The sequence below is a fragment of the Eubalaena glacialis genome, chromosome 9, assembly GCF_028564815.1.
Source record: "Eubalaena glacialis isolate mEubGla1 chromosome 9, mEubGla1.1.hap2.+ XY, whole genome shotgun sequence".
In the NCBI taxonomy this organism is placed as follows: Eukaryota; Metazoa; Chordata; class Mammalia; order Artiodactyla; family Balaenidae; genus Eubalaena; species Eubalaena glacialis.
In genome coordinates, this window is record NC_083724.1 from 14,636,390 (window position 1) to 14,664,321 (window position 27,932).

Consider the following 27,932-nt stretch of genomic DNA (forward strand, 5'->3'; position numbering starts at 1 on the left):
GTTTTCCTAACATTCCTGGATCCTCTTAAGATGGCAAATCAGTCTCTCTTAATAGATACTTACTAGTATGCGAGATGTAGGCTGGGCACGAGGGGACTACAAAGATGAATACACCCTGCTCCCTGGCTCTCAGGAAATTCAGTCTTGTAGAGAGATGTCCAAGGAGAAATGAATGCAGGAACAAGAAAGGACAGGGGTGTTATTAGGACATTTGGGGTCAAAAGACACCAGAACATAGAAGAAGATGCCTCTGGACCTCTGATTTACAGTGCAAGCTCTTTCCCCAATCGGAGCCCCCGTTTCCCCTTTTTTAGACAAGAAGCTCAGAAGAGATGAACAAACATCAACCCCACGTTCACAACCCCAGCCCCCAGCTTGGGTATTCTTTGAGGGAACACAGGCTGCAGCCCTTTGGTTCTTAGCCTCTTACTCCCTGCCCCACATTCTTGCTCCCAAGTCTTGGCTTGTGCTGGGAATTCATCTGGCTTGAGCTCTGAAAAAAATCCATCAGAGGAGGTTTTTCTCATTGCTTTTTCTTGAAAAAAAAAGTCTGGAGTCCAAAAAGACCAGGCATCTAGTGGAAGCTTCCAGCATCCATTATAGGGGTTCCTGGTCCAGGTGAGGAGAGCAGCCCCTCAACAGGTAGGAGACTTGTACCCCTTCCCCAGCACCAGGGTTTGAATGGTTAAAGAATTTGCCCTGAAGGATTGTTCTGAGGTCATTCTCCCACTTTGCAGATGGGAAAAAGGAGGCCCAAGGATGGGAGGGACTTTCCCCACAGTCCTGAAGTCAATGTCAGAGGCAGATCTCTTGATTCCTGAATAAGGGCTCTGTTCACTCACTGATTTTTCTCTCTCAGGCTGAGTCCTCAGGACGGAGGGAGAGGAGGACCCCCAGGATGCATTGCTCCTCAGGCAGATATCAACTGCTTTGGGGCTAGAACATCAAGATATTCTTGATCTGCTCCAGCAAAGAGCCCGGGAAACCCAACCTCACAAATGTAAGTGTGAAGGAAGAGCAATAATTCTGTAGCCCAGCAAAAGGCATTGGAGGTCCAGGCACCCACCTTCAGAAGAGACTTTATTGCCAGAGTCCATGAAAGCAGGAATTTGACACGTAGCAAAAGCAAACTTTTAGAACAAGGCACACGAGTGGCCAGAGATGGCAAAGAGAAGCAGCAGGTTGACTAGCATTGACCTAAAGTTGTCTGCCTTCCTCATTATTGGCCTCTTAAGAGCTTGTCTTTATCAAAGGGTCCATCTGCCAAGCTCTTTGCCTGGACTACTTTACCATCCCCGTGAGTGTCATTGGTACCCCCATCACGAAGTGAAATCCCCATGGCACTTTCAAAGTGGCCAGCCCCACAAATAATTGGAAAACCCCTAGGGACAGCTCTGGAGCCTACAATTCAAAAAACTTCTGAGGTGCTTTGTTTCTTTCCTTAAAATCTGGAAATCTACTGAGATAGGGAAAAATCACCAGACATAGAAACTCCCTTCAAAAAAGAACCCCAGATTTCTTTTCAAATTTTTGTTAGAATGCTATTTCTAACTTCACAACACCCTGAAAAGGGCCAGGCCAAAGATACTTAATAAACATTTTGTGACGATGGTGAAATCATCATTAATGATTATTACCTTAAGTAAAAATGATTATGGATAGTGTCTTGAGTATTAGTCATTCACTGAACAAATGTTTATTGACTGCCTCCTCTGTGCTAAGTCAGGGGAAAGAGCAATGAAGAAATCAGACACAGCTTTACTTTAACACCTTTAATTAACTTAATTTCTCATATTCATATAATTCACATAGTCTAGTGGGGCAGAAAAAAAGGTGTAAACAGGCACATTTTATAAATTGCCAGTTATAATAAGTATAGTAAAAACCAGATGGAGATTAACAGAAGGAAACTTGGGACATTTTAAATCATCACACCAAAGCGGAGAAGGTGTACTATAGGCTACAGCTTTTACAAGATCATTTGGTATATTTCTTTGTTTTATTGTTGATATCAGCTGTGTGTGAGTTACCACGGGGAGGTATTGAATTTGGGTTGAGGAACCCAGGACAATTTGGTCTTCTAATCTACTAGGTGACTGATAACATGTAATCATCTGTTTAATTAAATTTCCTGGTTCAGGAACCAGAAGTTTACAGAGGAGATTTAGATGATGCTAGCAGGAAAGCTGTTCACTAATTGTTTTTACTAAACACAAGCTGTGAATATGACAGGGACAAAGCCTGCAGCTGGCAATGAAAAGAAGGAATATAGGGGCAAAACGAGGAATGTTTGGTATTTATGAGTAGAGGAAGTAGTAGCCCATTATGGGCTCCACGTCTTAAGGGTTGCTGACAAACAGAAGCAGCCCAAATGGCTGGCATTAGCTGACTGGATATGCTCAGCTGGTGCATTCATATCTAGGAGGCAGCTGTCATGAGAACAGGAGCTCGGTCTGCCTCATTTACCGCTATAATCTGGGGTCTGGCTTTTGGAAAGGAGAAAAACAGTTTTCTCACCTCTTCTTGATGATCTAAGTAAATGGAGCAAGGCATGTGATGTGCTTCGATTAGGGCAGTGTCACTGTGACTGATATTAAATAAAGTGTAGCCACTATTACTGTCACTGTTATTTTTACCATGACCACTGACCTCAATCCTCTAGATGCTTAGGCTCCAATCTGGTCCTGCCCCCTCACCGCCTGGAAGGCTAATGACCCAGGCCAATGTAATCTTTCCCTCCTCCAATGCCCATCTGGACTATAACACATGGAAAGTCACAGTTATTGAAGAAAAGGTTGAATGGCTGGGACACTAGAGGCAAGCCAGCCCAGGAGAGAATCCCAGTTTCCACCTCTGGGACTTGGGAGCATCTCATTAGATCCATGATTTTTTAACCGTGTTCCTAGAGCCTAGAGGTCAGGATGGGGAGGAGAGAAGCCCAGCGCACAGGCTCCCAGCTGCCTGCTCCGCTTAATAGAAAATCCTTGATTCTAGCTGGTTTGTACGTTTGGGCTCTATGTGAAAAAGCATTTGAAGACACAGTCCCACAGCTAATACAAATTTTGAAAAAACCCAATGCATTCTATGATCTTTAAGGTCATTTTCCACTGAAAAACAAACAAACAAAAACAAAAAAACTATGGACTATTATTTCTTGAATTATTGCTTAAGCATTCATCTATTTATCTACCCCCCCCCAAATACTTTAGTAGCAGGGAGAAAAAAAAGAACACAAGTATCCTGACTCCTAGTCCAGTGCTCATTCCAAAATATAAATATGTCCTCCAAAATATCACTATGGATTTCAGATGGGGGCAGAGAAGGAAGACACAATTCCTTTCATTCCAGTACTGAACTGTCAGCGCCTTGTCAGTTTTCACCATTTTTCTCTTCTGCATCTTAGAAGGGATGAAAAATCTCTCCTCTAGGAAACAGGGCAGGCCAGGAGGTGGCCAGACACTTACGGGGCTTGTCACACGTGCTCTACCATCTTCAATGCAGAATGGCTCACCAAACTTTAATTTTCCATAGTCCTCCTAGCCACTCTGTCCCTAGTTCCTTGCAGGAGCCACAAGCTCAAAAGGCTACAAGGCTAGCAGGCAACTTCAACGTCAAGAGCCTGACAGCTGAAGGACTGGGGCAAAACTGGAGAATGGAAACCTTTTGGTGCTTCTTAGAACAAGCAGAGCAGATTATGGATGTGAGTGGGACCGCTGAGGCTCAAACATTCCCTACTTCCCTGTGTGTGCTTTCTTGTTCCCCAATCATGGCCCCAGGTTCATACCACCAGATCTTAGGCATTAGCCAGATGGACTACTTTTCTTCTTAAACTTATTTTTGGAAAAAAAATTTTTTTTTTCTACTGGGTAGAGATGAGTGGTCTCCAAAGGGTTTCGATTCCTCTCTGAGTCAGGTTAAGCCTCACTGGGCTCCGCTTTCAATTTCTGCAGGCTTGCCGCTTGCTGAGTGCTCAGAGGTCCTCTGGTGATGCCCCCTCTATTTCAAGAGCCCCCAAAAATAAGTCGAGTGACTACAGATAAGTTTTTGGTACTTTCCAAAATTAAACTATTTCCCTTGGTAAATTTCCACCAAATGAGTTCATTAATCTGAAAACAGGATGTGGCACATGAAGACAGTAAAGTCAGGTTGCCTGCTCACTTACACTGGCCCGAGGCAGAGAGGAAGGGGGTGGGTGGGAGAGAGGTGGGAGCAGAGAAGGGCTTTTAGAGGTCCCACTGCACTGAGAATCAATGAATTTTTAAATCAGAGACTCAAAGCTCTAAATCCTTTTCTCTTAGAATAGAACGTGACCACAGAGGCCACCTCTGGTCAGTGTCCCACAGATTGCCCGTCTTGGAGGCCCCTGAGACCCTCTGCTTGTCTGCAGGCAGGCGCCTCCCCTCCCGGTAGGACCGAGGCCCTCCTTTCTCCAGGAGGGGTCTGTCCTGCAGCATCAGCTCCTCAGGCAGAGGCTGGGACTTCTGCCCCAGGTGAGTGAGAGGCTTAAATACATCCCAGGTTAAAAACAAACAAAACCAAAGGAGTAAAACACAGTTCCCAACTCCAGTTGGGTGTCAAGACAAAAAATGGGACCCTAATACATCGAGAATGTAACGGGTGCCTCTGAGCAACAAAAAGGAAACAAAACCAACAAAATAGACAGGCTCGCTCCTTCCTCAGCTAACAGTCTTGCAGATGTTAGGTCTTGATGGAGAAGGAGCCTTTATCAAATTCGCAAAAATAAAGGTTGTTCGTAACTTTTAGACAAAAATTCTATCCCAGCACTAAGTACCGTAACTATTTTGATTGATATACACAAAATTCATAGGGAACAAGTGGCTGTGTGTGTGTTTAGACAAAATCAGAAACGGTTCCTGAAAACACCCAGTTTTGTGGAAGCGCTGCGCCTTCCGAACCGCTCTGTACATCTCTTCGCTGATTGCTCCAACCCAGTAAGCTTGGACGAGCCTGACACTGGGCTAGGATCTCTGCAGGAATCTCTGCACTGTGCTAGGATCTCTGCAGGAATCTAAGAGGTCTAAGACTCGGGTTTTGCTGCTGCTCGCCCCACCCCACGCGGGATTGCAGGCAGGCAGGGGACAGGATGGGGGTTCAAGTTCCAGGTCCGTGTTCGTTTAGTCTGCGAATACTTTGAGTACCACACACGTGCCAGGAACTCGCGCGGGGAGAAGGAGAACGGAAGGTCAGTCTTCAGTGGAAAAACAGAGCCTGCGACGCCGTGGATGCCGCCCCGGGCCTAGTTTCCCCATCCGGGGAGCGCTCGCCCCGCCCCCGAGGCCGCCTCGGAAGGCGGCTCGGGCTGCAGGAACCGGCCCCCGGCCCCGGGCCTGCCCTCCCCGGTTTCCGCCGCCTGGACCGAGTCCTCGCGCCACCGGAAGCTCCCGCCAGGCCGCTGGGAGGCGGCGGCGGCGGCGCCAAGGTTGGTTGCGCTGCACCCCGCCCCCACCCGCCCCGGGACTGCGGAGGCTCCCGGCCACCGCCCCAGCGCTCCCCGCCCGGGACAGCCCGGGTCCCGCTCTCTGGGGTGGGGGCTGCCCAAGTGCGGGCCGCCACCGCGCGCCTCCGGGACCTGGAAGCCCGGCTGCAGAGCCCTGCCCCGGACTCGCTGCCCCCGCCCTTCCTGCGGGCGCCCGGGGCAGCCCTGCGGTGGCTCATCCTTGAATAGTCGCGGGCGCCGCTCTGCTCCCATCGCTGCGCACGCATCCGGAGATGTGGCGGTGGCGAGACGGCCGTCACCAGCCCGCGGGGGGCGCACGAACGGGGCTGGGGGACACGGACAGGTCATCCGGCATCACTGAGCCGGGCGGGGGGGCATTGTTCTCCGGCTGCGGGACGCGGTGGGATCGCAAAGCTGGGAGCCCAACCTCATCCTGGGGCGGCCCACCGGGACTCCCAGGGAAAGTGGGGTCTGGTCCAGGTGCGCCCCGAAGGACAAGTGGAAGGCTGGGGAGATGCGGGTGTGCAGCGCAGAGACTCCGCGTCTTCGGGCCCCGCGGGTGGGGCCTCGGAGATGGGGCTGATGGCGGTTCAGAGTGGAAGAGAAGGGGGTCAAGGAGACACAAAGAGGAGCAGCCACAGAAGTGGGGGCGGGGGGAGCATGGAAGGGGTGCAGGAAGCCACAGCAAGGAAGGGAACTGGAAAGGAGGCGCCAAGAGGCATGTCAGGTGCTGGCCACAGGGCTGGTTGGATAGAAACTGGGACAAGCCCCGGGCATTTGGCAACCTCGACCTTGAGAACCTTGGGGAGATGGTTCCATGGAGATTGGAGTGAGGAAGCGGAGCACCCGTGTAGACAGTATTTTCTAGAAGTTATGTTAAAGTGAGAAGGTGTAGATGCTGGAGAGGAATGTGGAATGAGGGTAAAGGGCGTTTTAAAGCACCATGTGTGGTTAGAACACAGGCTCAGGGCTCCCGAGTCCCCACTCACTATCGGGGAGTCCTTGGGCATGTCACTGAACCTCTTGGTGCCTCAGTTCCCTTTTCCGTAAAATGGGGATGAAGATGACAATACCTGCCTCATAGGGTTCACGTGAAGATTAGATGAGATGGTGCCTGTAAAAGTACTTAACACAGCACTAAAAGTACCTGTTACTTTTCACTTTTAATTATTAGAGCGGCTTGCGCATATTTTGATGCTGATAGGAAGGAGCTGGGAGGCATTGAAGACAGAGTGGAGAGAAAAGGGAGCAGAGAGAAAGGGACCCAAGAACTTGGATGGAGAGAGAAATCTTGGGTTCCTGTGCCAAACCAAGGGAAGGAGGGAGCAGGTGGGGATGCAGGGAAGTTTGCAGGTTTGGGGTATGTGGTTAAGTGAGTGGCTTTCTGATAGTCTTTCTCTGAAGTAGGCCTCAAGGTCGTTTGCTGAGAGGACCAGGCCAGGGCTGGCCCAGGTGAGGGTGGAGGTCCTGATTTCCACTGCAGCAGTAGGGTAGGGTGCCATGCCCTCTTTGCCAGCAACCCCTGGCAGACTCAGCATCGCTCCTGGGAAGGTGGACAGTTGAATTTACTAGGGTCAGAGGACAACGTCTGACCTGCCTTGCCCACTTGTGAGGCTCAACTAAAGTTGATGGATGTGAAAACACTATATAAGCATAACTTACCATTTTAATCTTTCTTCGTGACCTTGAGGAGCTGGAAGGGCTGTGGCCATCATCAATATCAAAGCTTTTCGAGCACTTCACTTGGGCCGTGCACCATGCCATGCTTTCACCCATGATCTCATTTAGTTATTGCAAGTCAGGTGAAGTAGGTATTAATATTAATCCCATTTTGCAGATGCAGAAACTGAGGCGCAGAGAAGTTACCTTGTCCCAGGACCCACAACTAGTAAGTGATGGACTCAGGATCCCAACTCAGATCTGTCAGACCTCAAAGCCTGTGATTTGAAACTACTATGAAAGTTTGCAAAACCCCTAGTAGCAACCCAGCAGAATAGAAAGATGTGGAGGGATCATCTTTTCCATTTGATAGGTGAGAAAACAAAGGCTAGAAGCTCTGACCTCCATCCTGGGCTCTGTAGGCTCCACCAAGCTGCCTTGTTTTTGCCCCTCTTGAATGGGAGGAAGAACACAGAGCTTAGAGTCCCACAGACCTGGTGGTCATCGTGCTGTACCACCAGGTGCTGTGTGACTTTGGACCAGGCATCTTGCTCCTCTGTGCCTCCACATGCCTGCGGAATTCCTAACAGGTTGCTCTAAGGAATAAGAAGGAAAATGTTGCCTGGGGCATGGTAGATGTGCCAGGAGCCATGCTTCCCACATAACCATGGATCTGCGTCCCACTTGGCTGCTGAGACCAACTCCTCGTGACCTTGTATTTATTTAGACCTTTGTTCTCCTCAGGGCCAGGAAGTGGTGGCGCCTGATCCGAGTCTGTGGCCACCTATGACTTCCTGAGTGGGGCTGTGGAGGTAGGGCCCGGAGCAGTCCATGGTCCTGAGGCCTCGAACTTCAAAGGAGGGGAGGGCCAGGTGTCACATATACTGACGAAGAACGCCACCAGCAGGGCTGGGCCATCAGAAGCCTTCCTGCTGGCCTTGGCCATGGGGTCCCAGAATTTTAGACCCCAGAGAAGGCTTGGAGATAATCCTGTTGCAATTCCTTTTTTTTTTTTTTTTTTTTACAGATGGGGTAACCGAGACCCGCTGTGCAAAAGTGACTTTTACCTAAGATACTCTGGACAGGGCAGAGCTAATATGCATGGAACTTGCATTTTTGGACCTGACTCCAGAACCCTGGGGATTTCCACTGGGGCACTGAACACCCACACCCACACTAGGCTGCTCGGAGGTTCCAGGGAACATAGACAAGTCACCGACTGGGGCTCTCTCTGCCCCTGTCCCCTGGGGAGGAAGTGGAGGAAGCCAGTGGCAGCCTGAGGTCCTCCGACAGGGGAAACTCTAACTGTGGTTCCTGAAAGTCCGTGACACGGTTCTTTTTTCTCTCTGACTTGCTCTCCCCTCCCTCTTGCTCAAAAGAATGACTGGACACTCCTAGAGCCTGCAGTCACCATCCAGGGGATTTTTTTCACCACAAAGGGTAATTCCTGTCTCATCCCTGCTGTGACTCAGCTGTGACGTTGAACCACACAAGCCAGCGAGAAGATAAAATCATCAGACTCCTGCTCATCAGAGAGGGTGGCCCAGCCAGAACTCACCTCTTCTTCCAGCACAGACTCCACGGAGCTGGTCCCCTCCACAGAGGAGCTTGAACAGGGCCCCCCCACCAGCCAGCCTGGGACCCCGAGATGGCCTCTGGCTCGGCCAGCAGCCCCCGCCCGGCCCCTGATGAGAACGAGTTCCCCTTTGGGTGCCCCCCCACCGTCTGCCAGGACCCACCAGAGCCCAGGCCCCTCTGCTGCGCCGTCTGTCTCTCTGAGAACGTGAGGTGAGGGGTCGGAGGAGAAGAGGCGGGTGGGAAGGAGGTGCCAGGGAGGGACCCCTCACGGGAGGCAAGGGTGAGAGGAACTGTGGTTTTGGGCAGGTGACTTCATCTCTCTGGCCTCAGCTTCCACACCTGTTCCTCGCGGTCCCGGATACTGCCCCGTCTGACTGTTGGTAGAAGGAGAAGTAGCCACAGAAAGACGTCAGCTCCCTTAGCAGAAGGCCATCCGGGGTCGGGGGGAGAGCCTCTGGGTCCAGCTGGGCTACTTGCTGTGTGGCCTGTGCAAATTGCTTGATGTCTCGAAGACTCAGCCTCCTTGTCTGTAAAATGCCTGTAAAGTGATTTTCTACCTCCCAGGATTGTTACAAGGCCCAGTCAATAACATTCCAAAAAATTCTTGTAATAATGAATATAAACACCCTGGTAAATGACAAACTGCTGTACAAATATATCTTCTTCCACAGTATCACCCATCACCTCAGACTGTTTGCTGGGAATGCTTTTAAAGGGGACAAAAATATCTAGTATATTCATGTAATATATATTTATGTATGTATATATAAAATATGTATATATTTGCATATAAATATCTATATATAATGCACACATTTTGCATGTGTATAAAATATACGTATATAATTTACCTTGTATATTATATATTAAAATATGTGTATATTTATATTTAAAATACAAATAACTCAGAGAGGTGTGACATCAATATGATCATCAGTATCCCACCTTAAGCAGCTATTATGTACCAACTGTGTGCCAAGCACTCTTTCCTTGTGTCTTCAGAAGAGCCTTGGAAAGGTGGATACTATTATTACCCCATTTTACAAATGAGGACAATGAGGCCTAATGGACAGATGAGGTCAGTTTGCCCAGGTCAGTTTCCTGGCAAATGTGTTCTTAAACTGCCATGCACCCCCAGCATGACCTTTGTTTGGGACTTTACAGTTTAAGAAGGTGGGAAACTTCTCAGGCAAGCTTGAGGAGTTCCAATGCTTTCACAAAGGAGGAGGCTGAGAGAAGGAGGGGAGAGGTGGTGGTGAAAAGGGCAGGTGGGGGGGAGGAGCAAAGCTTGACTGGTTTTACCATCCTGGCTTCATCTCAGGCTTTTGCAATGGGTCTCTTGGCTTCCTTCGCTGTTCTTCCAAAACCTGGCAGAGGCGGGAGAGGGATCCAGGCCTGAGGCCTGAAGAGCTCTGCCCAGCTCTGCCCCTGCCTCACTCTACCTTGGTTGATCCATACATCCTCTGAGGCCTCATTCTCCTTCCTGTAAAATGGGCCTGACCAGTGGCTCTCACTGAGGATCAGATCGCTTGGGAGCTTTGTTAAAGCACATAGGCCCATGTGTCACCCCATTCAGAGTCTGGCACCCACTCCTGGTTAAGAACCTCAGGCTAGGTGTTCTCGGAGGCCCCTTCTTATTCTGAGAGGCCATGGTCATCTGTAATTACTAAAAATAAGACACCGAAATAAAACAGAGGAAGCTGAGAAGAACTAATATAGCTGCACATCCACAATCCTTTATCTGAACCCCTGGGGTCAGATGTATTTTGGAATGCAGAAGTTTTTCAGATTTTAGAAAAGCAAGTCAGTGCATTACTGTGTAATTCTTCCAGCGGGGATTGGGGATGCACCTTATAATCAAGCAATGAATATTTCTGCAAACATAAATATTCACACTAAGTGGGATAAGTAGGGGCTTTAATAGCCTCTAGTCACTTCAGATCAGGTTTGGCTGCCAGAGAAGCTCACTGCAAACTACAGGAAAACATTGGTTTGGTAATGGTGGGTCTGGGATTGTGGAGCTGCATGCTCATTGGTATCAGCTGCCATGCTGGGCAAGGCCTAGGCTTTTGGAGCTCTGGGGACGGAGGTTGGTGCCATGGAGTCGTGAATGCCTCACTCAGTGGCATTTGTTCATGTTTCCCCAGGAATGTTGAGGATCGGATCTGTCCCAAATGCAAAGGGGATGACACACCATCCGAAAGGCCAGGAAGCCTTCTGTCTCAGGAGCAGGTAAGTTGGCACTGCCAGGAAAGACTGTCTGTCAGTTGTCTCCGTTGGCAGGGGAGGAGGCCAAGTAGGCATCTGCCCACCTAGTCCCTGCCAGGTGGCTTCTTCCTTGTCTGAGTCTAGACTGAATTCATTTTGTCAGCAGTGAGGAGACTGACATTCACGGTGGGGAAGCGACTTGCCCCAAGCCACCTGGCCGACCTGTGACAGACTCAGGGTGAGACCAGCATCTAGACAGGGGTCAACACACCACAGCCTGCGGGCCCAACTCAGCCTGCCGCCTGTTTGTACAGCTTACGAGCAAAGAATGGTTTTTACACTTAAGAGGTTTCTAAAAATTGAAAGGAGAATGAGATTTTGTGACACATGAAAATTATAAGGAATTCAAACCTCCAGGTCCCTAAATAAAGTTATATTGGTTCACAGCCACAACTCACTCATGTATATATGTCTTGTGTGTGGCTGCTTTTTTATTTTTAATATTTATTTATTTATATTTATTTGGTTGTGCTGGGTCTTAGTTGCGGCAGGCAGGCTCCTGAGTTGTGTGGCATGCGAACTCTTAGTTGCGGCATGCGTGTGGGTTCTAGTTCCCTGACCAGGGATCAAACCTGGGCCCGTTGCATTGGGAGCGCGGAGTTTTATCCACTGTGCTACCGGGGAAGTCCCTGTAGCTGCTTCTGTCCTGAAACAGCAGAGGTGAATAGTTGCAACAGAGGCCTCACAGCCCCAAATATTCACTACCTGGCTCTTGACAGAAAAAGTTTACCAACTCTTGACCTAGGCAGTTCTTTCTGGCCCTGTTTGCCCTCAGACAGGGACAGGCCATCCTCATCTCATTTCTCCGGCTCTGCCAAACCGTGCTTCCAGGAATAAGATGCAACTTTGGTAGTGTGAGGGGCCAAAGAGATACCCTCAGGCATCAGTTTAGAACCCCAGCCCTTCTGAGCTGGAGAAGGACCCTCGCAGGTAATCTATCCAGCCCAGAGGTTCCCACATGTTGACCAGTACCGGTCCATTCCCACCAGTTCATGACAAAAATGATTTTAAAAAAATAAGGAAATTGTCATGAGTTTTTCTTATAAAACTAAATTCTTTCCATTCATAGAGTCAACCTTTACTCTGAGATGATGCCCTTCCTATTCATGTCTTTGTATAAAGGAAATGATCGTGATAGGTGATAGAATTCGGGGTAAAGCCTTTGTTTAGTAAAATTTTAAAATGGCAGTCTTTATGTTAATCTCCTAATTTAAAAAGCAAACAAACTGGTATTGGTCTGTGAATCCAAAGCTTTAAGAATCCCTGCTGTAAACCTAACCCCCTCTTACACATGGGCCCCGACACCCACAGGGGCGTCTCATTACAAAGCTCCCTCGTTACCAGGGTCTCGCCAGCTTGGCCACCAGCACTGTCCACACTGTGAGGCACTGGCTCCTTTCAACCAAAGCTCCACCCTTGCCCGAACCATAGCCCAGGGGTCAGGAGCCTGGTGTCTGAGGATGGCTCTATAATTCAGTGCATGGCTGAGATGACTCCCCTGTCTCCACCTGTAAAATGAAGATGCTGGGTTGACTGTGCAGGGTCTTTCCAGCACCTGCAATGTCCCATTGCCAGTCGGTGGCTGGCAGGGCGGCTCTCTCTCCCGCTGTGGAACCAGAGGCAGGCAGGTCTCCACGCCTCCTTACCCCTTCTCTGCTCTGGCCCCTCTCCTGCAGAGAGTTGGAGGAATTTCCTGTCCCACCAGAGCTGGTTTTGAGGGCTTTCCTGTCTTCTTGTCAGCAACCCTCTCCCCCGCAGGTCCTCAAGGGAATAATAGTAAGGATCCAGTGCATTTCCCCAGAACTTTATACTCTACAATGTGGTTAAGAGCTAATAGAATTAACACCCATGGGATAACTTTCCAAGCCTCCCTATTTGAGCATCTTTGTACTCCACCCTCGAAAGAGAGGACATGGGCTAGATGCTTTCTAAGGCACCTGCCTGCCCGAAGGCATCAGGACTATTGTTTTGACTTGTTTTATTCTTGCCTCTGAACAAAATGAATACAGATTCATTGTACAAATCTTAGATAACATAAAGATGAGATATTTTAATATCTCTCAACCCAGTAGTCTTAATTTTTTCATCTTTGTTAATGTGAAATCAGATGAAAGTAGAAGCGTTCTGATTAAAGGGGAGCCTGGAACCCTGTCCTTTTGGTTACCCCACTTCCTTCTCCTGTCCCAGCCCCTCAGAGACACTGGGGATTCCTAGGGCCCTGCAGAGCACAGTTTGAAACTTGCTGCCTTAAACCAAATGAAGTGACCCTAATGATGGAATTACAGGCACTGGAACAGGCTACAGAGTGGGAGGAGGGTACACCCCCAGTGGAAAGCTGGGGGGGTGGGGTGAGCCAGTGGTCTGACACCTGCACAAAGCCACAAGTGGAAAGACCAGGGACTCCTCCAGCTTCTGACCCAATGGGAACTTTGGGGGGACTTTTGACCAAAGGAAAGCAGCTGATTATAAATCAACACTTTGCGTACGTGGTGATTCTGCAGTTTGTGCATCTGGGGAAACCTGGGAAGTGAAGGTGGGGTGGACAGGCCGGGCCGGAGACCAGCTGAGCTAAGCCCCGAGGTGCCCATTCTTGCAACACTTTCCATGCCATCTGCTTATCAGTTTGTCCTCCTCCTCTGACTTCATTAGATTAATGTCTCTCTAAGAAGTGCTCAAAGCCCTATAGACTGATTAGCTCATGTAAGAAGCAGATATTAAAGGATTACTGTTGACCTGGTTAGAGTCTTGGTTCTTGCCTAGAATGACCTTCCTACAGAAGTGACAATGAAGTAGGGGACGACCCGGTGGCTGGGAAATAGCAGTCATTTCTGTCTGCCTGAGACCCTATGAATGGGATTGTTTCTCTCACTCTCTTCCCTCTGAGGTCACCCAGGAAGGTCAAAAGCAAGCTGGCATCTGCTGCCAGTGGCTTACAAGAGTGCCTTAAATTATTCTAGAATCAGAAAATGATAGGAGGTCAAGCTGTCTAGTCCAATTTCCGTTCTGTACTGGATTCCTGCCAAGTGGCTTTGTGTCCTTCCAGTGACGGGGAGCTCACTACTGCATGAAACCACCACTTCCGCCATGGGGAACTATTGTACCATTTTCCTCTTTGTTTGTACTGAGCTGAAGTCTGTCTCCCTTGGGGCCACAAAAAGCAAGTCAGTCAGCCTCCTGTCCCCTGAGGCGGTCCTGAGTCTGTGGAAGGACGCTGACCACGTCCCTCTTGAGTCTGTCCTCAGCCTCTGTGCATATCTGTGTCCTATGAAATGCAATGCCTGGAAATGAACCCCCTTACACTTCTGAGCTTGACAATTGCATCTGTAACCTTATTGATCCCGTGACATCCTGTGTCATGGGCAGTGGTGATACCCCTATTTCACCAGTGGGTAATATATCGAGGTTCAGTGAAGAGGTGTGCCTGCACCAGTCATACAGCAAAGGGGGGGCAGAGCCAGGCTCCCACCCTTGCCCCTTAGGCTGCTGACATCTTCTCTCTGCTGCCTCCAGATGGTGGATCACCCCCAAATGTTTTACACAGGTTTAAATACACAGTCAGCCTTAAGTGCTGGAATCCACCAAATGCTGTGGAAACAGGAATGGACAAGACTACTTTCAACTAGGGGAATCAGGCAGGACTTCCTGGAGGAGGTGGCAGTTGACCCAAGCAGAGGTTGCCAGAAAGGAAACTGACTCAGGTACAGAGGGGGGCAGGAAGTGGCGAGCGGACCGAGTCCACCCTGTCACTGTAGAGTGCCTCTCCCTCAGCACTAGCTGAGACCCAAGCAAAAACAGCCCCTCTAGGCATCCAAGACCTTGGCCAGCCTCAGTGCCCAGCATAGCAGCGTGGGAGGTGCCTGGCACATTGCAGACCCTCCGCTCTGTGCAGTAGCTTCACGGAGGCAGCTCTCATGCTCCCGGCACCCTCTTGACACACACATTCTTGGAGGCCCCCGGGTCCCCAAGTGGGGGCCCTTTGATGGAGCTCTCTGCTGACCCCGTCACAAAGGGCCTGGGTAAGCAGGGAAGCTGGGAACACCACACACCCCCAGACTTCTCGGACGTGGACAGAAGGACAAGTGTTCCTTCAGGGCTGGGATTTTGTTTTCTCTGTTTCCTCCTCAGAGGAAATTCCACTGCGAATTTTATTTTTAGCAGTTTGCAAGCAATGAGACCACTCACACAGGGGCCTCCTGTGGCACCAGACAGGCACAGGCTTGGCTCAGGACAGATGCCCCGTTCTTCCTCTGCGACCCCAGCCCCTTCCCTCTCCAGCCCCCTCGGTCCCTGGACTTCAGATGAGGCTACCCTTTAGTCAAGGTGAGGACTCCTGGTGGGGAGGAAGGACCCTGGACGTAGATTCCAGGCCCCTGGCCTCTACCACAGCTTTGCCCCAAACTTGCATCCTGCAAGTCACCGGCCATCTCTGAGCTTCAGCTTCTTCACCTACACGAGCGAGGCAGAACCTCAAAGCCTCAAAGCCACGACCTCCTCCTTGTGGCCCTGGGAGATCCGATGGGGCCGTGCTCCCACAGGTGTGGAGAGAGCAGCAAGCCCGGAAGGGCTCGTAACTGGGGGACAGAAGACCCGGATTCAGTCGGCTTCTCACACATGCAAGCTTGGTGTGACGTGGAACGAGCTGCTCGCCCAGGTTTCCCACCCTGTATTAAGGTGAAACTAATCCCCCCCTGCCTGCCTCAAAGGATTATTGTAAGGATCCTATGAGGTAACCTGCAAAAATGCTTTGGTCCTGTATAAATACAAATGTATTTAGGGATGTTCCTTACCTCTAGCCACCCCAAAGGAAATCTAATGGGAAAATAGGGTTTTACAGAATTAGTTATTAAGAGTTTTGAGATGTGAGGATTAAATGAGATGCATGTATGTGACAGCCATTAGCAAAAGGAAAAAGATGTCCCAAGGGCAGTGCTTAATCCATAGGAATAATTTTGCTAATAATAGTACTACTACTACTAATCATGGGTAACATTTATTGAGCACCGCATCAGGCAGAATGATGCTCCCCAAAGATGTCCATGTGTTAATCCCCGGAACCTGTGAATATGTTACCTCACATGTCCCTATTAGTCTGCTCGGGCTGCCGTAACAAAGTACCACAGACTGGATGGTGTGGACAACAGAAATTTGTTTTCTCACAGTTCTGGAGGCAAGAAGTTCTAGACAGAGTTGGTTTCTTCTGAGGCCTCTCTCCTTGGCTTGTGGATGCCCTCTTCTCCCAGCATCTTCCCATCATCTTCCCATCATCTTCCCTCTGGATGTCTGTGTCCTAATTTTCTCTTCTTATAAGGACACCAGTCATATTGGAGTAGGGCTCACCCTAATGACCTCATTTTAACTTAGTTACCTCTTTAAAGACTCTGTCTCCAAATACAGTCACGTTCATGGGGGCTAGGACTTCCCCGTATGAATTTGGGGTGGGGAGACACTACTCAGCCCATAACAATGGCAAAAGGGACTTTGAAGGTGTGATTAAATTAAGGATCTTGTGATGGGGAGATGACCCTGGCTTATCTGGTGAGCCTATTGTTATCACAAGGGTTCTCAAAAGAGGGAGACAAGAGAATCAGAATCAGAGCAAGATTGGAAGATGCTCTGCTGCTAGCTTTTAATATGGAGGGAGGGACCCTGAGCCAAGGAATGCGGGCAGCCTCCAGAAGCTGGAAAAACAAGAAAACAGGTGCTCACCTTGGGCCTCCAGAAGGGGCACGATCCTGCTCACTTGAGGTTAGGACTTCTGATCTCCAGGTCTGTAAGATAATATTGGGCTGGCCAAAAAATTCGTTCGGGTTTTTCCATAACATGAAAAACCAGAACGAACTTTTTGGCCAACCCAAAAAATGTGGGTTGGTTTTTTTTGTTGTTGTTTGTTTGTTTATTTATTTGGTTGCACCAGGTCTTAGTTGCGGCTCACTGGTTCCTTAGTTGTGGCTCGCTGGCTCCTTAGTTGCAGCACGTGGGTGGGCTCCTTAGTTGCGGCATGCATGGGGGATCTAGTTCCCTGGTGAGGGATCGAACCCAGGCTCCCTGCATTGGGAGCGCAGAGTCTTAACCACTGTGCCACCAGGGAAGTCTCAATGGGGGTTGTTTTAAGCCAATAAGTTTGTGGTATTTTGTTATAGCACAATAGGTCACTCATGTCAGAATTTACATGTATTATGGCATTTAATCCTCACCATAACTCTATAAGGGGGAGTTCTGTTATTATCCTCATTTTGCAGACTGGGAAACTGAGACATGGAGAAGTTAATAACTCTCCCAGGGCCACACAGCTAGTGTGTGAAGTGACAGAGATGCACTTTGCACCCCGACAGGCTGGCTCCAGAGCCCACCCCCTTAACCCTGGAAAGCATCCCAAGGAATGAGAGACTGAGTGACTGATGGTGGGACTCTGGGCAGCCTGGCTGGCCACCAGCAGCCTCTCAAGTTACCCCCTGCCCCTCCTCTGCCAGACGTGAGAGGCTGGTCCCAGCCCACTCCCATTGTACATGGTAATAAGGATGCCCGCTCCACCCATGTAGCACTTGCCAGCCTGCATGGGCTTTCATTGCACAGACACAACACCACAGGGCTCAGCTGCCAAAGGAACATGTGCCCCTCCACCTGTGGGCGATTCTGGACTCCCACCGTTAGTTTTATCACTTTCACCTTTTTACCTCCCTCGGACTCTCACATCAAGCATATACCCTTAGAACTGCAGAGGATTGGAATCATGGGCTTGTAGGGAGTTTCAGGGCCTGAGAGATGACCCCTCGTGCATTCGCCAGGTTCCTCACTGGCCTCAGGCCCTCCATCTTTCCCTCACGTCGGGAAGCTACCTGCTGGGAGAGGCTGCATCACAGGGCACTTTCCAAAGCCATTGCAGTCTCCCTGACAAGGCTACCCACCCCTCCCCAGTAAAACATCTGTTTTCTATTCTTTGTTGGGAACAACTTGTGCTTGAAGCCCAGGGCAATGGGGCAAAGTGGGGGGTGGCCTTTTGCTGGGCTCTGCTCTGTGTCCCAAACCAACTGTACTCATTAAGCCCACAGCTCTCACTTATTTTACTTTTAGAGAATAATAACTAGTGTGGCTTTGTACTTGCCCAGCCCCAAAGACCTCTGTCCTCCCCTCCTTTCATCCAAATCTCCCTTCACATCACCCCATGAGGTTATTCTTAAAAACAACAACAAAGCTCTTGGAAAATCAAGATATTATTTATATGTAATAAAATTCACTCATTTTAAGTGTACAGATTGATGAATGCCGGGAAATGTATACAATCGTGTGACCTGCAGTCAGGAGGGTGAATGTTTCTGCACCAGAAAAAGCTTCCTTGTTTCCTTGTTTAGTCAGTCTCCCCCAGCTGCAGCCCAGGAAGCCACTGGTCTATTTTCTGTCACTATAGTTTTGCCTTTTCTAGAATCTTGTAAGAATAGAATCCTAGTATGTAGTCTTTTATGTTTGACTCTTTACATTTAGCATATTTTGAGGTCCCTCCATGTTATTGCACATATTTGTAATTTAGTCCATCTGACTGCTGAGTAGTGTCCTGGAGTATGGATATACCACACTTTGTTCATCCATCCACCAGTTGATGGATACTTGGATTGCTGCCAGTGTGGGCCTATTATGAGTAAAGCTGCCGTGAACATTTACATACACCTGGACATATTTTCACTTTCTCTTGGGTAAATTCCTAGGAGTGGAATGTGTGGGTTGTCTGATAACTTGATAAGCACGGTCTGTAAGTAAGTTACTTTGTAAGTATGATTTAACTTTATGAGATACTTCCATAGATTTTCCCAAAGCGGTTGTACCATTTTGCATTCCCACTAGCAACCTGTGAGTGTTTCAGTTCTTCCACATCCTCACCAAAGCTCGATATTATCGTTCTTTGTAAATTTTAGCCATTTAGTGAGTGGACAGTGGCGTTTCGTTACAATTTGCATTTCTCTGATGACTGGTGATGTTGAACATCTTTACATAGGCTTGTCATTTGTATATCTCATTTTGTGAAGTATCTGTTCAGTATTTTACCCATTTTGTATTAAGTTGTTTGTCTTATTGAATTGTAAGAGTTCTTTATATATTCTGGATATAAGCCCTTTCCAGGTCTATGTTTTGGAAAAAATGTTCTCCCAGTCTCTCCTGGGCTTACTCTTGATAAGAGATAGAGATATGGGGTGGGAAGAGCCCTGGAGCTGTGCTGCTTCCTAGCTGTTCCTCCTTGAGTAAATCCCTGCCCCTCTAATCAAATGGGAACAAAAAACCTACCCTGCTATCCCCAAGTGTTGTTAGGGGCCCTAGAAAGAATTATGACTATGAAAGCATTTTGTAAACTCCTCAGACTTATACATAGGTTAACAGTATTGTCAAGTTGCTTGTTAGGGGCCCTCACAGAGCCCCCAGACCAGTGGAGGCAACCAAAGAGTAAATGATGATTACAGGGCTGAGTGGAACATGTCCCATCAGGAGAGGTAGCAGCGCTTCCCAGGATCACAGCAGGGGCCCTGCTCTTGTTTTGAAGGAGGGTTACAGGAGGGCTGAAGCAGAAGGAACAGCATGTGCAAAGTTTTGTGGCCCAGCCCAGCTCATGCCTGGTGGATGCTGGTGCTTTGCAGAGAGCCCCAGTGCCACTGGGAGCCCCATAACATCCAGTGACATGGTTCTTATTTCCAGGATCACCCCGAGGTGGCTGAGGCTGGAGTTGGGTGTCCCTTTGCAGGTGTTGGCTGCTCCTTCAAGGTAAGCATCTGAGTGTGAGAGAGGAGATCTGTACACTACAGTCTCAGACCTTCGCACTCAGCCCCTCCGGGATTTTCCCACAACATCAAGCTACGCCTCTGGATGTACCTTACATGACTTTCCCAAGCAACAAAATCACTAGTAAATCATCTTCGTACTCAGGGAAGTTCTTCTTAATGTCTCACCTGAGCATTGTAGCATCACAAAAATGACCACCGCCCGCACCCCCAAAAACCCCTTTGCCTCTCTCCATGGTCCTGAATCATCACTGCACTCAAGGGCATGGCAGAATTGTTGCTCTGGAGGCTGGGATGGACAGAGCTCACCATGGGCATGTCTGATGCCAGGGTCCTTCTCCGAATCCCTCTTGCTGTACACTTCCCTTGGCCGGGTGAATGGATATGACTTCCCTTGGCAACCTTTGGTGGCAGGACTCTCCACTGCTCCCTGGTCCTCCCTCCCCCTCTCTTTTCACTGATCAGCCCCACTCTCTTGGCAGGGGGGCCCAAAGTTCATGCAGGAGCATGAGGTCACCTCCCAGGCCACCCACCTGAACCTGCTGTTAGGGTTCATGAAACAGTGGAAGGCCCAGCTGGGCTCTGGCCTGGGGTCTGGGCCCATGGCCCTGGAGCGGAATCTGTCAGACCTGCAGCTGCAGGGGGCTGTGGAGGCAGCTGGGGACCTAGAGGTGGACTGCTACCGGGCCCCCTGCTCCGAGAGCCAGGAGGAGCTGGCCCTGCAGCACTTCATGAAGGAGAAGCTCCTGACGGAGCTGGAGGGGAAGCTGTGCGTGTTCGAGAACATCGTCGCCGTCCTCAACAAGGAGGTGGAGGCCTCCCACCTGGCCCTGGCCGCCTCCATCCACCAGAGCCAGCTGGACCGTGAGCACATCCTGAGCTTGGAACGGAGGGTGAGCATGGGAGGCACGTTTACCCTCAAGGCAGCTCAGACACGTTTACCCTCAAGGCAGCTCAGACACGTTTACCCTCAAGGCAGCTCAGACACGTTTACCCTCAAGGCAGCTCGGGGCCCGCCGCCCGCACCCCCCCCCCCCGCCCCATCTTGTCTCCAGAGCAGAGGACCAGCCTTCCTCCTAAGCATTCTCCCTGCACAGACCAGTCACTCCTCCTTCAAAATATCTCTCCTGCATCCCAAAACCTTCTAGGAAGAGGACTGAGTCAGAAGTTATAGTCAAGGTCAAACTCCCCCATCCATTGCTTCCTTTCCTTTGCTTGAACTTCTGCAATAGGCTATTCCCACCGCAAGCATCTCATTCCACAGCTGGACATTTTGCACCGCTAGAAAGTTCTCCCTCATACTTAACTAAAATCAGCCTCCTGTGTCTTCCCTGCCCCTCGGGGCCCCCAAAACATCTGACTTCTAGCCCCCATGGAAGCCCTTCAGAGATGAGCAGTCAGTAATAATATCCTGAGTGTTTCCTTCTTTAGGCTAAACACCCCCAGTGCCTTCACCCCTTCATCAGAGCACCTTGTTTCATGCTGTCCTCATATGTTCTGGCTCAGCCTCTAAAGGATTCCACACACTCAGAGTGGTGGTCCCAAACCACCAGATAATCCACTTATCTGACAGTTCTTGGTTGCGCCAGACTGTCCCCTCCTTTGTTCCAGAGCTTATGCTTTTCTTAATATAACCAGTCACAATGTTAATGTTGCTTTTTGGGGGGGGCAGCAACATTACCTCACCGTCTCATGTTGAGTTAGGCCTGGATTTTAGTTCCAGGTCCACCATTAACTTGCTGTCTAGATCTGAGCAAGTCACAGGACTGCAACTTTCCCATCCATAAAATTAGGGATTCAACTTTCTTTAAGGACACTCACTTCCATTCCTGACTTCCCCACCTGAGTACACCCAAGAATAAATTTGTATTCTTTCAAATGTCAGTGGAGGAACCTACCAGAAGAGCCAGGCACTGGGTTTGAGTGGCGAAGTAAAGGATTTATTTATGTAACTCTTGCCCCAGTTGGAAGGTGATGGCCTCCCCGAGGGCAGTGACTGTGTCTTCAGTTCATTAACGAATTTCCTGGCTCTACTCTCACGTGCCAGGCACTGTGCAAGGCGTGGACACAGATAAAATGAGCATGGGCCCAGCCGTTGATAGGGGAGACCATCTATCCTGTTGGAAAGGCAGAAAAATATATCTCAGATGGTTGTAAAGCCTCTATAAGGTCAAAGATGAAAGAGAGAAACCAGCTGAGCTAGGGAAGTGGTTAAGTGTTTCGCAGAGGAAGAACTCTGTGAGCCAGATTCCTGACGGACGAACAGGAGTTGGCCAGTGGAGAAGGAAGGGAAAGGAATCCCAGGCAGGAGGGACGACATGTACAAAGGCAGATGCACATGGCTGAGGGAGGCAAGGAAAGCAAATTCGGGGGCAGCTCTGTCTCTACATCCCGCCGTCCCCATCCCACTGCCAAGCTGGGTTCTGGTGCCCCTGGCTGAATGGGCTTCCCCGCCCCAGGTGGTGGAGCTGCAGCAGACCTTGGCCCAGAAAGACCAGGCCCTGGGCAAGCTGGAGCAGAGCTTCCGCCTCATGGAAGAGGCCTCCTACGACGGCACCTTCCTATGGAAGGTCACCAGTGTCACCAGGCGGTGCCATGAGTCAGCCTGCGGCAGGACCGTCAGCCTCTTCTCCCCAGGTAAGGCCTCCCCGGGGGCACAGACACCAGCTGGGGGAGGCAGGCGGGGGGGGGGGGGTGTTCCGCTCTGACAGGCGGGCTGCGTCCAGTTAGGCCAGTGTCCGCTTAGGCCCCCGGCCCTACCAGGCCCGCGGAGGTAGTAGGCCCCTCCCCGCTCAGCCGCGTGGAGCAGGGGCTGTTTGCACCAGGCATACCTCCCTGGACATCCGTCACGGTCTGCAACTAGGAATAAAATGATCTACATTGTGTGGCTAGCGGTTGTGAAAGAGAGTGCGCTGTGAACCAAAATTTGTGTAGATGCAAGGGAAGCCCAGGGTGACTTTCACAGGTAAATACCATGGGGCCCCGCCCTCAGAGACCCCGTGGTCTGAAATAAGACAAGTGGAGAACTCTCTGTGTACCACGGTGGGGAGAACGTGATTGAGTATTGTGTAAACTGGGGCTGTTCTGAGTCGATTCTGGGGCCCCTGGGCCTGGCACAGTGTCTTGCATAAAGTAGGCAGTTACTCTGTTGATGTTTCTCTTAATTAACTGATACCTGTTTATGTAACAATGTGTATATTTGTGCTCAGACCTGTGTGCTTTTCCCCTGGCCTCACTCCTGTGCATCTAAGTAAACGGGTGGGTCATTAAGGAGGATTTCTGCCGATGGCAGTTTTAACCACCACTCACATCTGCTCCAGCCTCATGCCTTTCCTGGCCATCTGCTCCTCTGACACACCCAAGGTCAACAGTGCTGGGATTAAGAGGGGCATGGGAGTTTGCCCCACACCACAGAGCAGGCTGGGTCCCGAAGCCAGCCCCCTTTCCTCAGGAACAGGGACAGCCCCTTCAGGGGGTGGCCTCGCCTCCTACACGTAAGCTTTTTTGTCCTGGCTTCTTTCCAAAGAGGGAAAAAGCAAGCAGTGTCTCTGGCTTCCTGTTCTACCAAAACACAAGGGGCACAGATGAGTCAGACTGTCAGCCTGTCCCTCCTCCACTCCTTCCTGCATGCCCTCCACACCCTGTCCCCGCTCAGCCCCTCCCAGAAGGGCCCTCATGGTGACGGCTACTGGAACCCACACTCAGATGGCTCTTTCAGCTGCCCAGGGAGAGAGCCCACAGGCCCCTGTGCCTAATCACCAGGGGAGGATTCATCCCGGGGGCCTTTGCCAGCGGTGGCCGGCAGAACTGTGCGCCACCCCACTCTCTCCCAGCCTCCAGGAGACCCCAACCGCTTGGCCTAGGGCAGCAGAAAGAAGTCCGTGTTGGGAGGTAGGAGGCCTGGCCCCTAATTCTGTCTCTGCCCCCAGTACACTGTGACACTGTGGCCAGCCACTTCCCCTTGCTGGGCTTGGGTTCCCGACTACAAAATGCAGGTTGGTTAAATCAGAAGTGTGATCCCAGGGCCAGCAGCATCTCTGTCCCCTGTTAGAAATGCCAATTCTCAGTCCTCACCCCAGCACTACTGAGTCAGAAGCTCCAGAGGCAATCTGTGATTCTGATGGCCTTTGACAGCCACCAGGCCAGATGATCTCCAAGATTTGATGCTCTATAACGGAGAAGGACGCTGAGCTCCATCCCCAGATTTCGTTTTTTTGTTTTTTGTTTTTTTTGGCTGCATTGGGTCTTCATTGCGGTGCGCAGGCTTTTCATTGCGGTGGCTTCTCTTGTTGCGGAACATGGGCTCTAGGCACGCAGGCTTCAGTAGTTGTGGTGCGCGGGCCCAGTAGTTGTGGCTCGCGGGCTTTAGAGCGCAGGCTCAGTAGTTGTGGCGCACGGGCTTAGTTGCTCCGCGGCATGTGGGGTCTTCCCGGACCAGGGCTCAAACCCGTGTGCCCTGCATTGGCGGGCAGATTCTTAACCACCACACCACCAGGGAAGCCCCGATTTTGTAGTTTTGAGCCATGACTTGGGCATGCCTAACTGCCAGTCCCAGTTTCCTCATCTGCAAAGTCCAGCACTCTCCAGCTGCCTCGGCGCTGACTCTGTCTTCCTCATTTCAGCTTTCTACACTGCCAAGTACGGATACAAGTTGTGCCTGCGGCTCTACCTGAATGGGGACGGGACGGGGAAGAGGACCCACCTGTCCCTCTTCATCGTGATCATGAGAGGGGAGTATGATGCTCTGCTGCCGTGGCCTTTCCGGAACAAGGTATGGGCCTGGGGGACAGTGGGGGTGGGGTGGAGGAAACCTGGGTCCTGGTCCTGATTTAGCCATGAACTTGCCTGTGTGACCTCGGCAGATCCTTTGCCCTCCGTGCTGTCAGTTTCCCCTCTTATAAAACAAGAGCCCGAGTTCACATCTAGTAGCCAAGGCTCTTTGCTGCATTCTGAGTCTAGGAGCTAAAATGTTTGGACCAGCAACCCTGAAAGACATGTAGAGATGAAGTTCACGTGGTGGGTGAATAAGGAAAACTTCTTGGAGGAGGTCCCGTGGGGCTAGCCTGAACTGACAGCATTCTCAGAAAAAGGGACGGAGGCGGCGGATGCCACTGCACACCTTTTAGAATGGCCAAAATCCCAAACGCTGACAACACCCAGTGTTGGCAAGGATGTGGAGCAACAGGAACTCTCACTCACTGCTGGTGGGACTATAAAATGGCAAAGCCACTTTGGAAGATAGTTTGGCGATTTCTCACAAAATTAAGCATACTCTTATCATGTGACCCAGAAATCACACTCCTTGGTATTTACCCAAATGCGTTGAAAACTCATGTCCACACAAAACCCCTGCAGACAGATATTTACAGCAACTTTATTCATAATCGCCAAACCTTGGAAGCAGCCAAGATGTCCTTCAGTAGGTGAATGGATAAATAAACTCTGGTAGATCTAGACAATGGAATATTATTCAATGCTGTAAAGAAATAAGCTACCAAGCCATGAAAACATATGGAGGAAGCTTAAATGCATATTACTGAGTGAAAGAAGCCCATCTGAAAAAGCTACATACTGTATGGTTCCAATTAGATGACATTCTGGAAAAGGCAAAACTGTGGAGATAGTAAAAAGATCAGTGGTTGCCAGGATTTCATGGAGGGGAGGAGAGATGAATAGGTGGAACGCAGAGGATTTTTAGGGCAGTGTAAATACTCTTAATGATATTATAATGATAAGATTCACATCCTTATACATTTGTCCAAACCCATAGAATGTACAATGCTAAGAATGAACCTTAAACTAGGGACTTTGGGTGAATATGATGCGTCAACATAGGTTCATCAACTGTAGCAAATGTACCGCTTTGATGGGGATGTTGACAGTGTAGGAGGTCGTGTGGGGATACTGTACTTGGAAATCTCTGTGTTTTCCATTCAATTTTGCTGTGCACCTAAAATTGCTCTAGAAAATAAAGTTTGTTAAAAATGCTTAAAAGGGCGGCCGGAGGTGGGAGTGTGGCAGGGATTCCCTGCAGGTGAACGGCAGCAGCAAGGGAGTGGGGGAGGGAAGGGGAGGGTGTGGACTCCACACCTCAGCTGGGGTGGAGGAAGATAAGGGCAAGAAGGTGGAGTGGGAGCGGTAGTGCCACAGTGGTCTGGGTATGAATCATTAGGTCAGTGGTTCCCATATGTGCTGGGGGGATTTTCAAAATACTAATGACTGGGTCTCACTACCGTAGGTGGTGAGGCCTGAGCATCGGGAATTTTCAAACCTTCCCAGGGAATTCTAAAGTGCAGCCAAGTTTGAGAACTGCTGCAGTGGGCGATGGGCATTTCAGTGACGAGTGTCGGGGAGGAGGCTGTGTGTCACTTTCAGATCATTGGCTTCTCGGAGGCACACAGGGCCCCTGTACAGACCAGAAGCTGGGTTCGTGTTTCAGGGTGTTGATTGCCATCTGCTCAGTGGAAGGCCTGTCTGCTCTTGGCTGGGAGGGTCCAGCTGTGTTTGAAGGATCAGACAGACATCTCAGTGCAGGAAGGGACATCTTGGGTTACGGAGTCCAGCCTCCTTGTCCGGGCTTAGTCCCACCTTTAGCCCCCAACAGCCAACCACAATTGACAGTGGCATCTGAATTCCCCCTTCCTGTTAGAACACCTGAGCTCTAATCATAGGACACCCCTGAAGCCTGCTCACAGTACCAGGTGCTTCCGTTTCCGGGCTCTTACTGTACGCCATGTGTGGTCCTTACGTGTTTCTTTGACTCCTGATCAGTGTGAGCTCAGGGTTAGAGGGGCTGCACGGGTGACGGGCACAGACCCGGCCCCTGACCTCCCACTGGCCCCTGCCCCGCAGGTCACTTTCATGCTGCTCGACCAGAACAACCGTGAGCACGCCATCGACGCCTTCCGGCCCGACCTGAACTCAGCATCCTTCCAGCGGCCCCAGAGCGAAACCAATGTGGCCAGCGGCTGCCCGCTCTTCTTCCCCCTCAACAAGCTGCAGTCGCCCAAGCATGCCTACGTGAAGGACGACACCATGTTCCTCAAGTGCATCGTGGAGACAAACGCTTAGGGCGGGAGGGGCCGAGCAAGCCGCACCCGGGTCCCGAGGGAGCACCCGCTCAGACGGGGGTTCAGCAAGATGACTGAGGTCCTGCGCTTGGCGCCCAAGATCCCAAGGCACAATGATGGGCCGGGGCTGGCATGATGTGAGCCGAGCTGACAGATTGACCGTGGCTAGCTGTCAGCTTAGTGTGGCAGGACCTTGGACTGGGCCCAGAAAGGCAGAGGGTCCCAAAGGAGGTGTTGCAGGACTGATCCCCCTGCACTGACCATGCAGCACTGGAGCCCTGAGAGCCACCCGGCCCTGAATGTTGAGATGGACTCCGGCCAAGATGGGGAGGGTGTGGGGACCAGGCTGGGGCGTGGATGGGGAGCTGGAGATGTGGGACCTCAGCAAAGAAGCTCCGGGGATGGGAAGACCTCTGCAGGCCGCCATGGAGAGTGAGCTTGCTCTCGTCCTGCTTGGGATCAGAACCAGGACCAGGGGGTGGAAGTGACAGGGTGCCAGTGCGAATTCAGTCTGTCCCAGCCTGGACCGAGTTCCCCAGCACTGGAGGTGAACAAGCAAAACCAGGGGGCTACGCTGCGGGGAGGGCATCAAATGGGGGGAGGGGTGGTTTTGAAGACCTTCATGGTTCCTTCCAACGCGGAGTCTCTGACTCTAGGCCTCCTGGGCCAGATGAGGCCTAGTGCCGCAGGGGGTCTGGAAACATTCAGGAGCCCGATGCCCTCCAGTTTCCTGACTCACCTTCAGTACCGCCAGGTGGGCTGAGCTGGCCCACACGGCACCTGCCACCCTGGGCCCGGCAGTCCGCTTGCCCTCCATGCAGAGCCACGCAGAGGCCCTGCGTCCTGCGCGTCCCCCAGCTGAGCGCCCCTCCACCTCCTCCAGGTGAAACCAGGTCCCTAGCTCCCAGAGGCAGCTGAAAGGAGCGTGGAGAAGGAGAGGGGCACAGACTCTCCACGCTACCTGCCTGGGGGCCCCACTCTCGGCCATTTCCAGAATCCCGTGTCACCCGATGAACGAAGGTAACCACATCTCTAGTTGATGGATCAGGACCGCCGAGCCACCTGCAGATGTTGTCCTTTTATATGTATAAAACCAAAGAAAGAATTTTTTTTAAATCTCTTTTGCACTTTTCATAA

General features: G+C 50.6%; 1 protein-coding gene across 7 annotated transcripts; it reads left to right on the forward strand.

Moving 5' to 3' along the window:
- Window positions 1–950: 950 nt before the first annotated feature.
- TRAF1 (TNF receptor associated factor 1) lies at window positions 951–27,911 on the forward strand. Of its 7 annotated transcripts, none has more exons than XM_061200007.1 (9): window positions 5,067–5,440; window positions 7,296–7,346; window positions 8,145–8,905; window positions 10,843–10,927; window positions 19,643–19,708; window positions 20,208–20,618; window positions 22,185–22,362; window positions 24,348–24,496; window positions 26,578–27,911. In XM_061200007.1, exons 3-9 carry the CDS (start codon window positions 8,766–8,768, stop codon window positions 26,794–26,796), a joined length of 1,248 nt encoding a protein of 415 aa, XP_061055990.1. In that variant the 5' UTR covers window positions 5,067–5,440; window positions 7,296–7,346; window positions 8,145–8,765; the 3' UTR covers window positions 26,797–27,911. The 7 variants fall into 7 exon arrangements, with proteins under 7 accessions (XP_061055995.1, XP_061055990.1, XP_061055996.1 ...); XM_061200013.1 differs by having other exon boundaries at window positions 8,497–8,905; XM_061200009.1 differs by lacking the exon at window positions 5,067–5,440 and adding an exon at window positions 5,510–5,801.
- Window positions 27,912–27,932: the final 21 nt, after the last annotated feature.

Excerpts from the sequence above, each read along its gene's own strand:
- TRAF1 (XM_061200012.1), top strand. The coding sequence starts at position 8,766 with ATGGCCTCTGGCTCGGCCAGCAGCCCCCGCCCGGCCCCTGATGAGAAC. Across the intron at positions 8,906-10,842 it reads TGTCTCTCTGAGAACGTGAG|GAATGTTGAGGATCGGATCT; the intron begins GTGAGGGGTCGG and ends ATGTTTCCCCAG. Across the intron at positions 10,928-19,642 it reads GCCTTCTGTCTCAGGAGCAG|GATCACCCCGAGGTGGCTGA; the intron begins GTAAGTTGGCAC and ends TCTTATTTCCAG.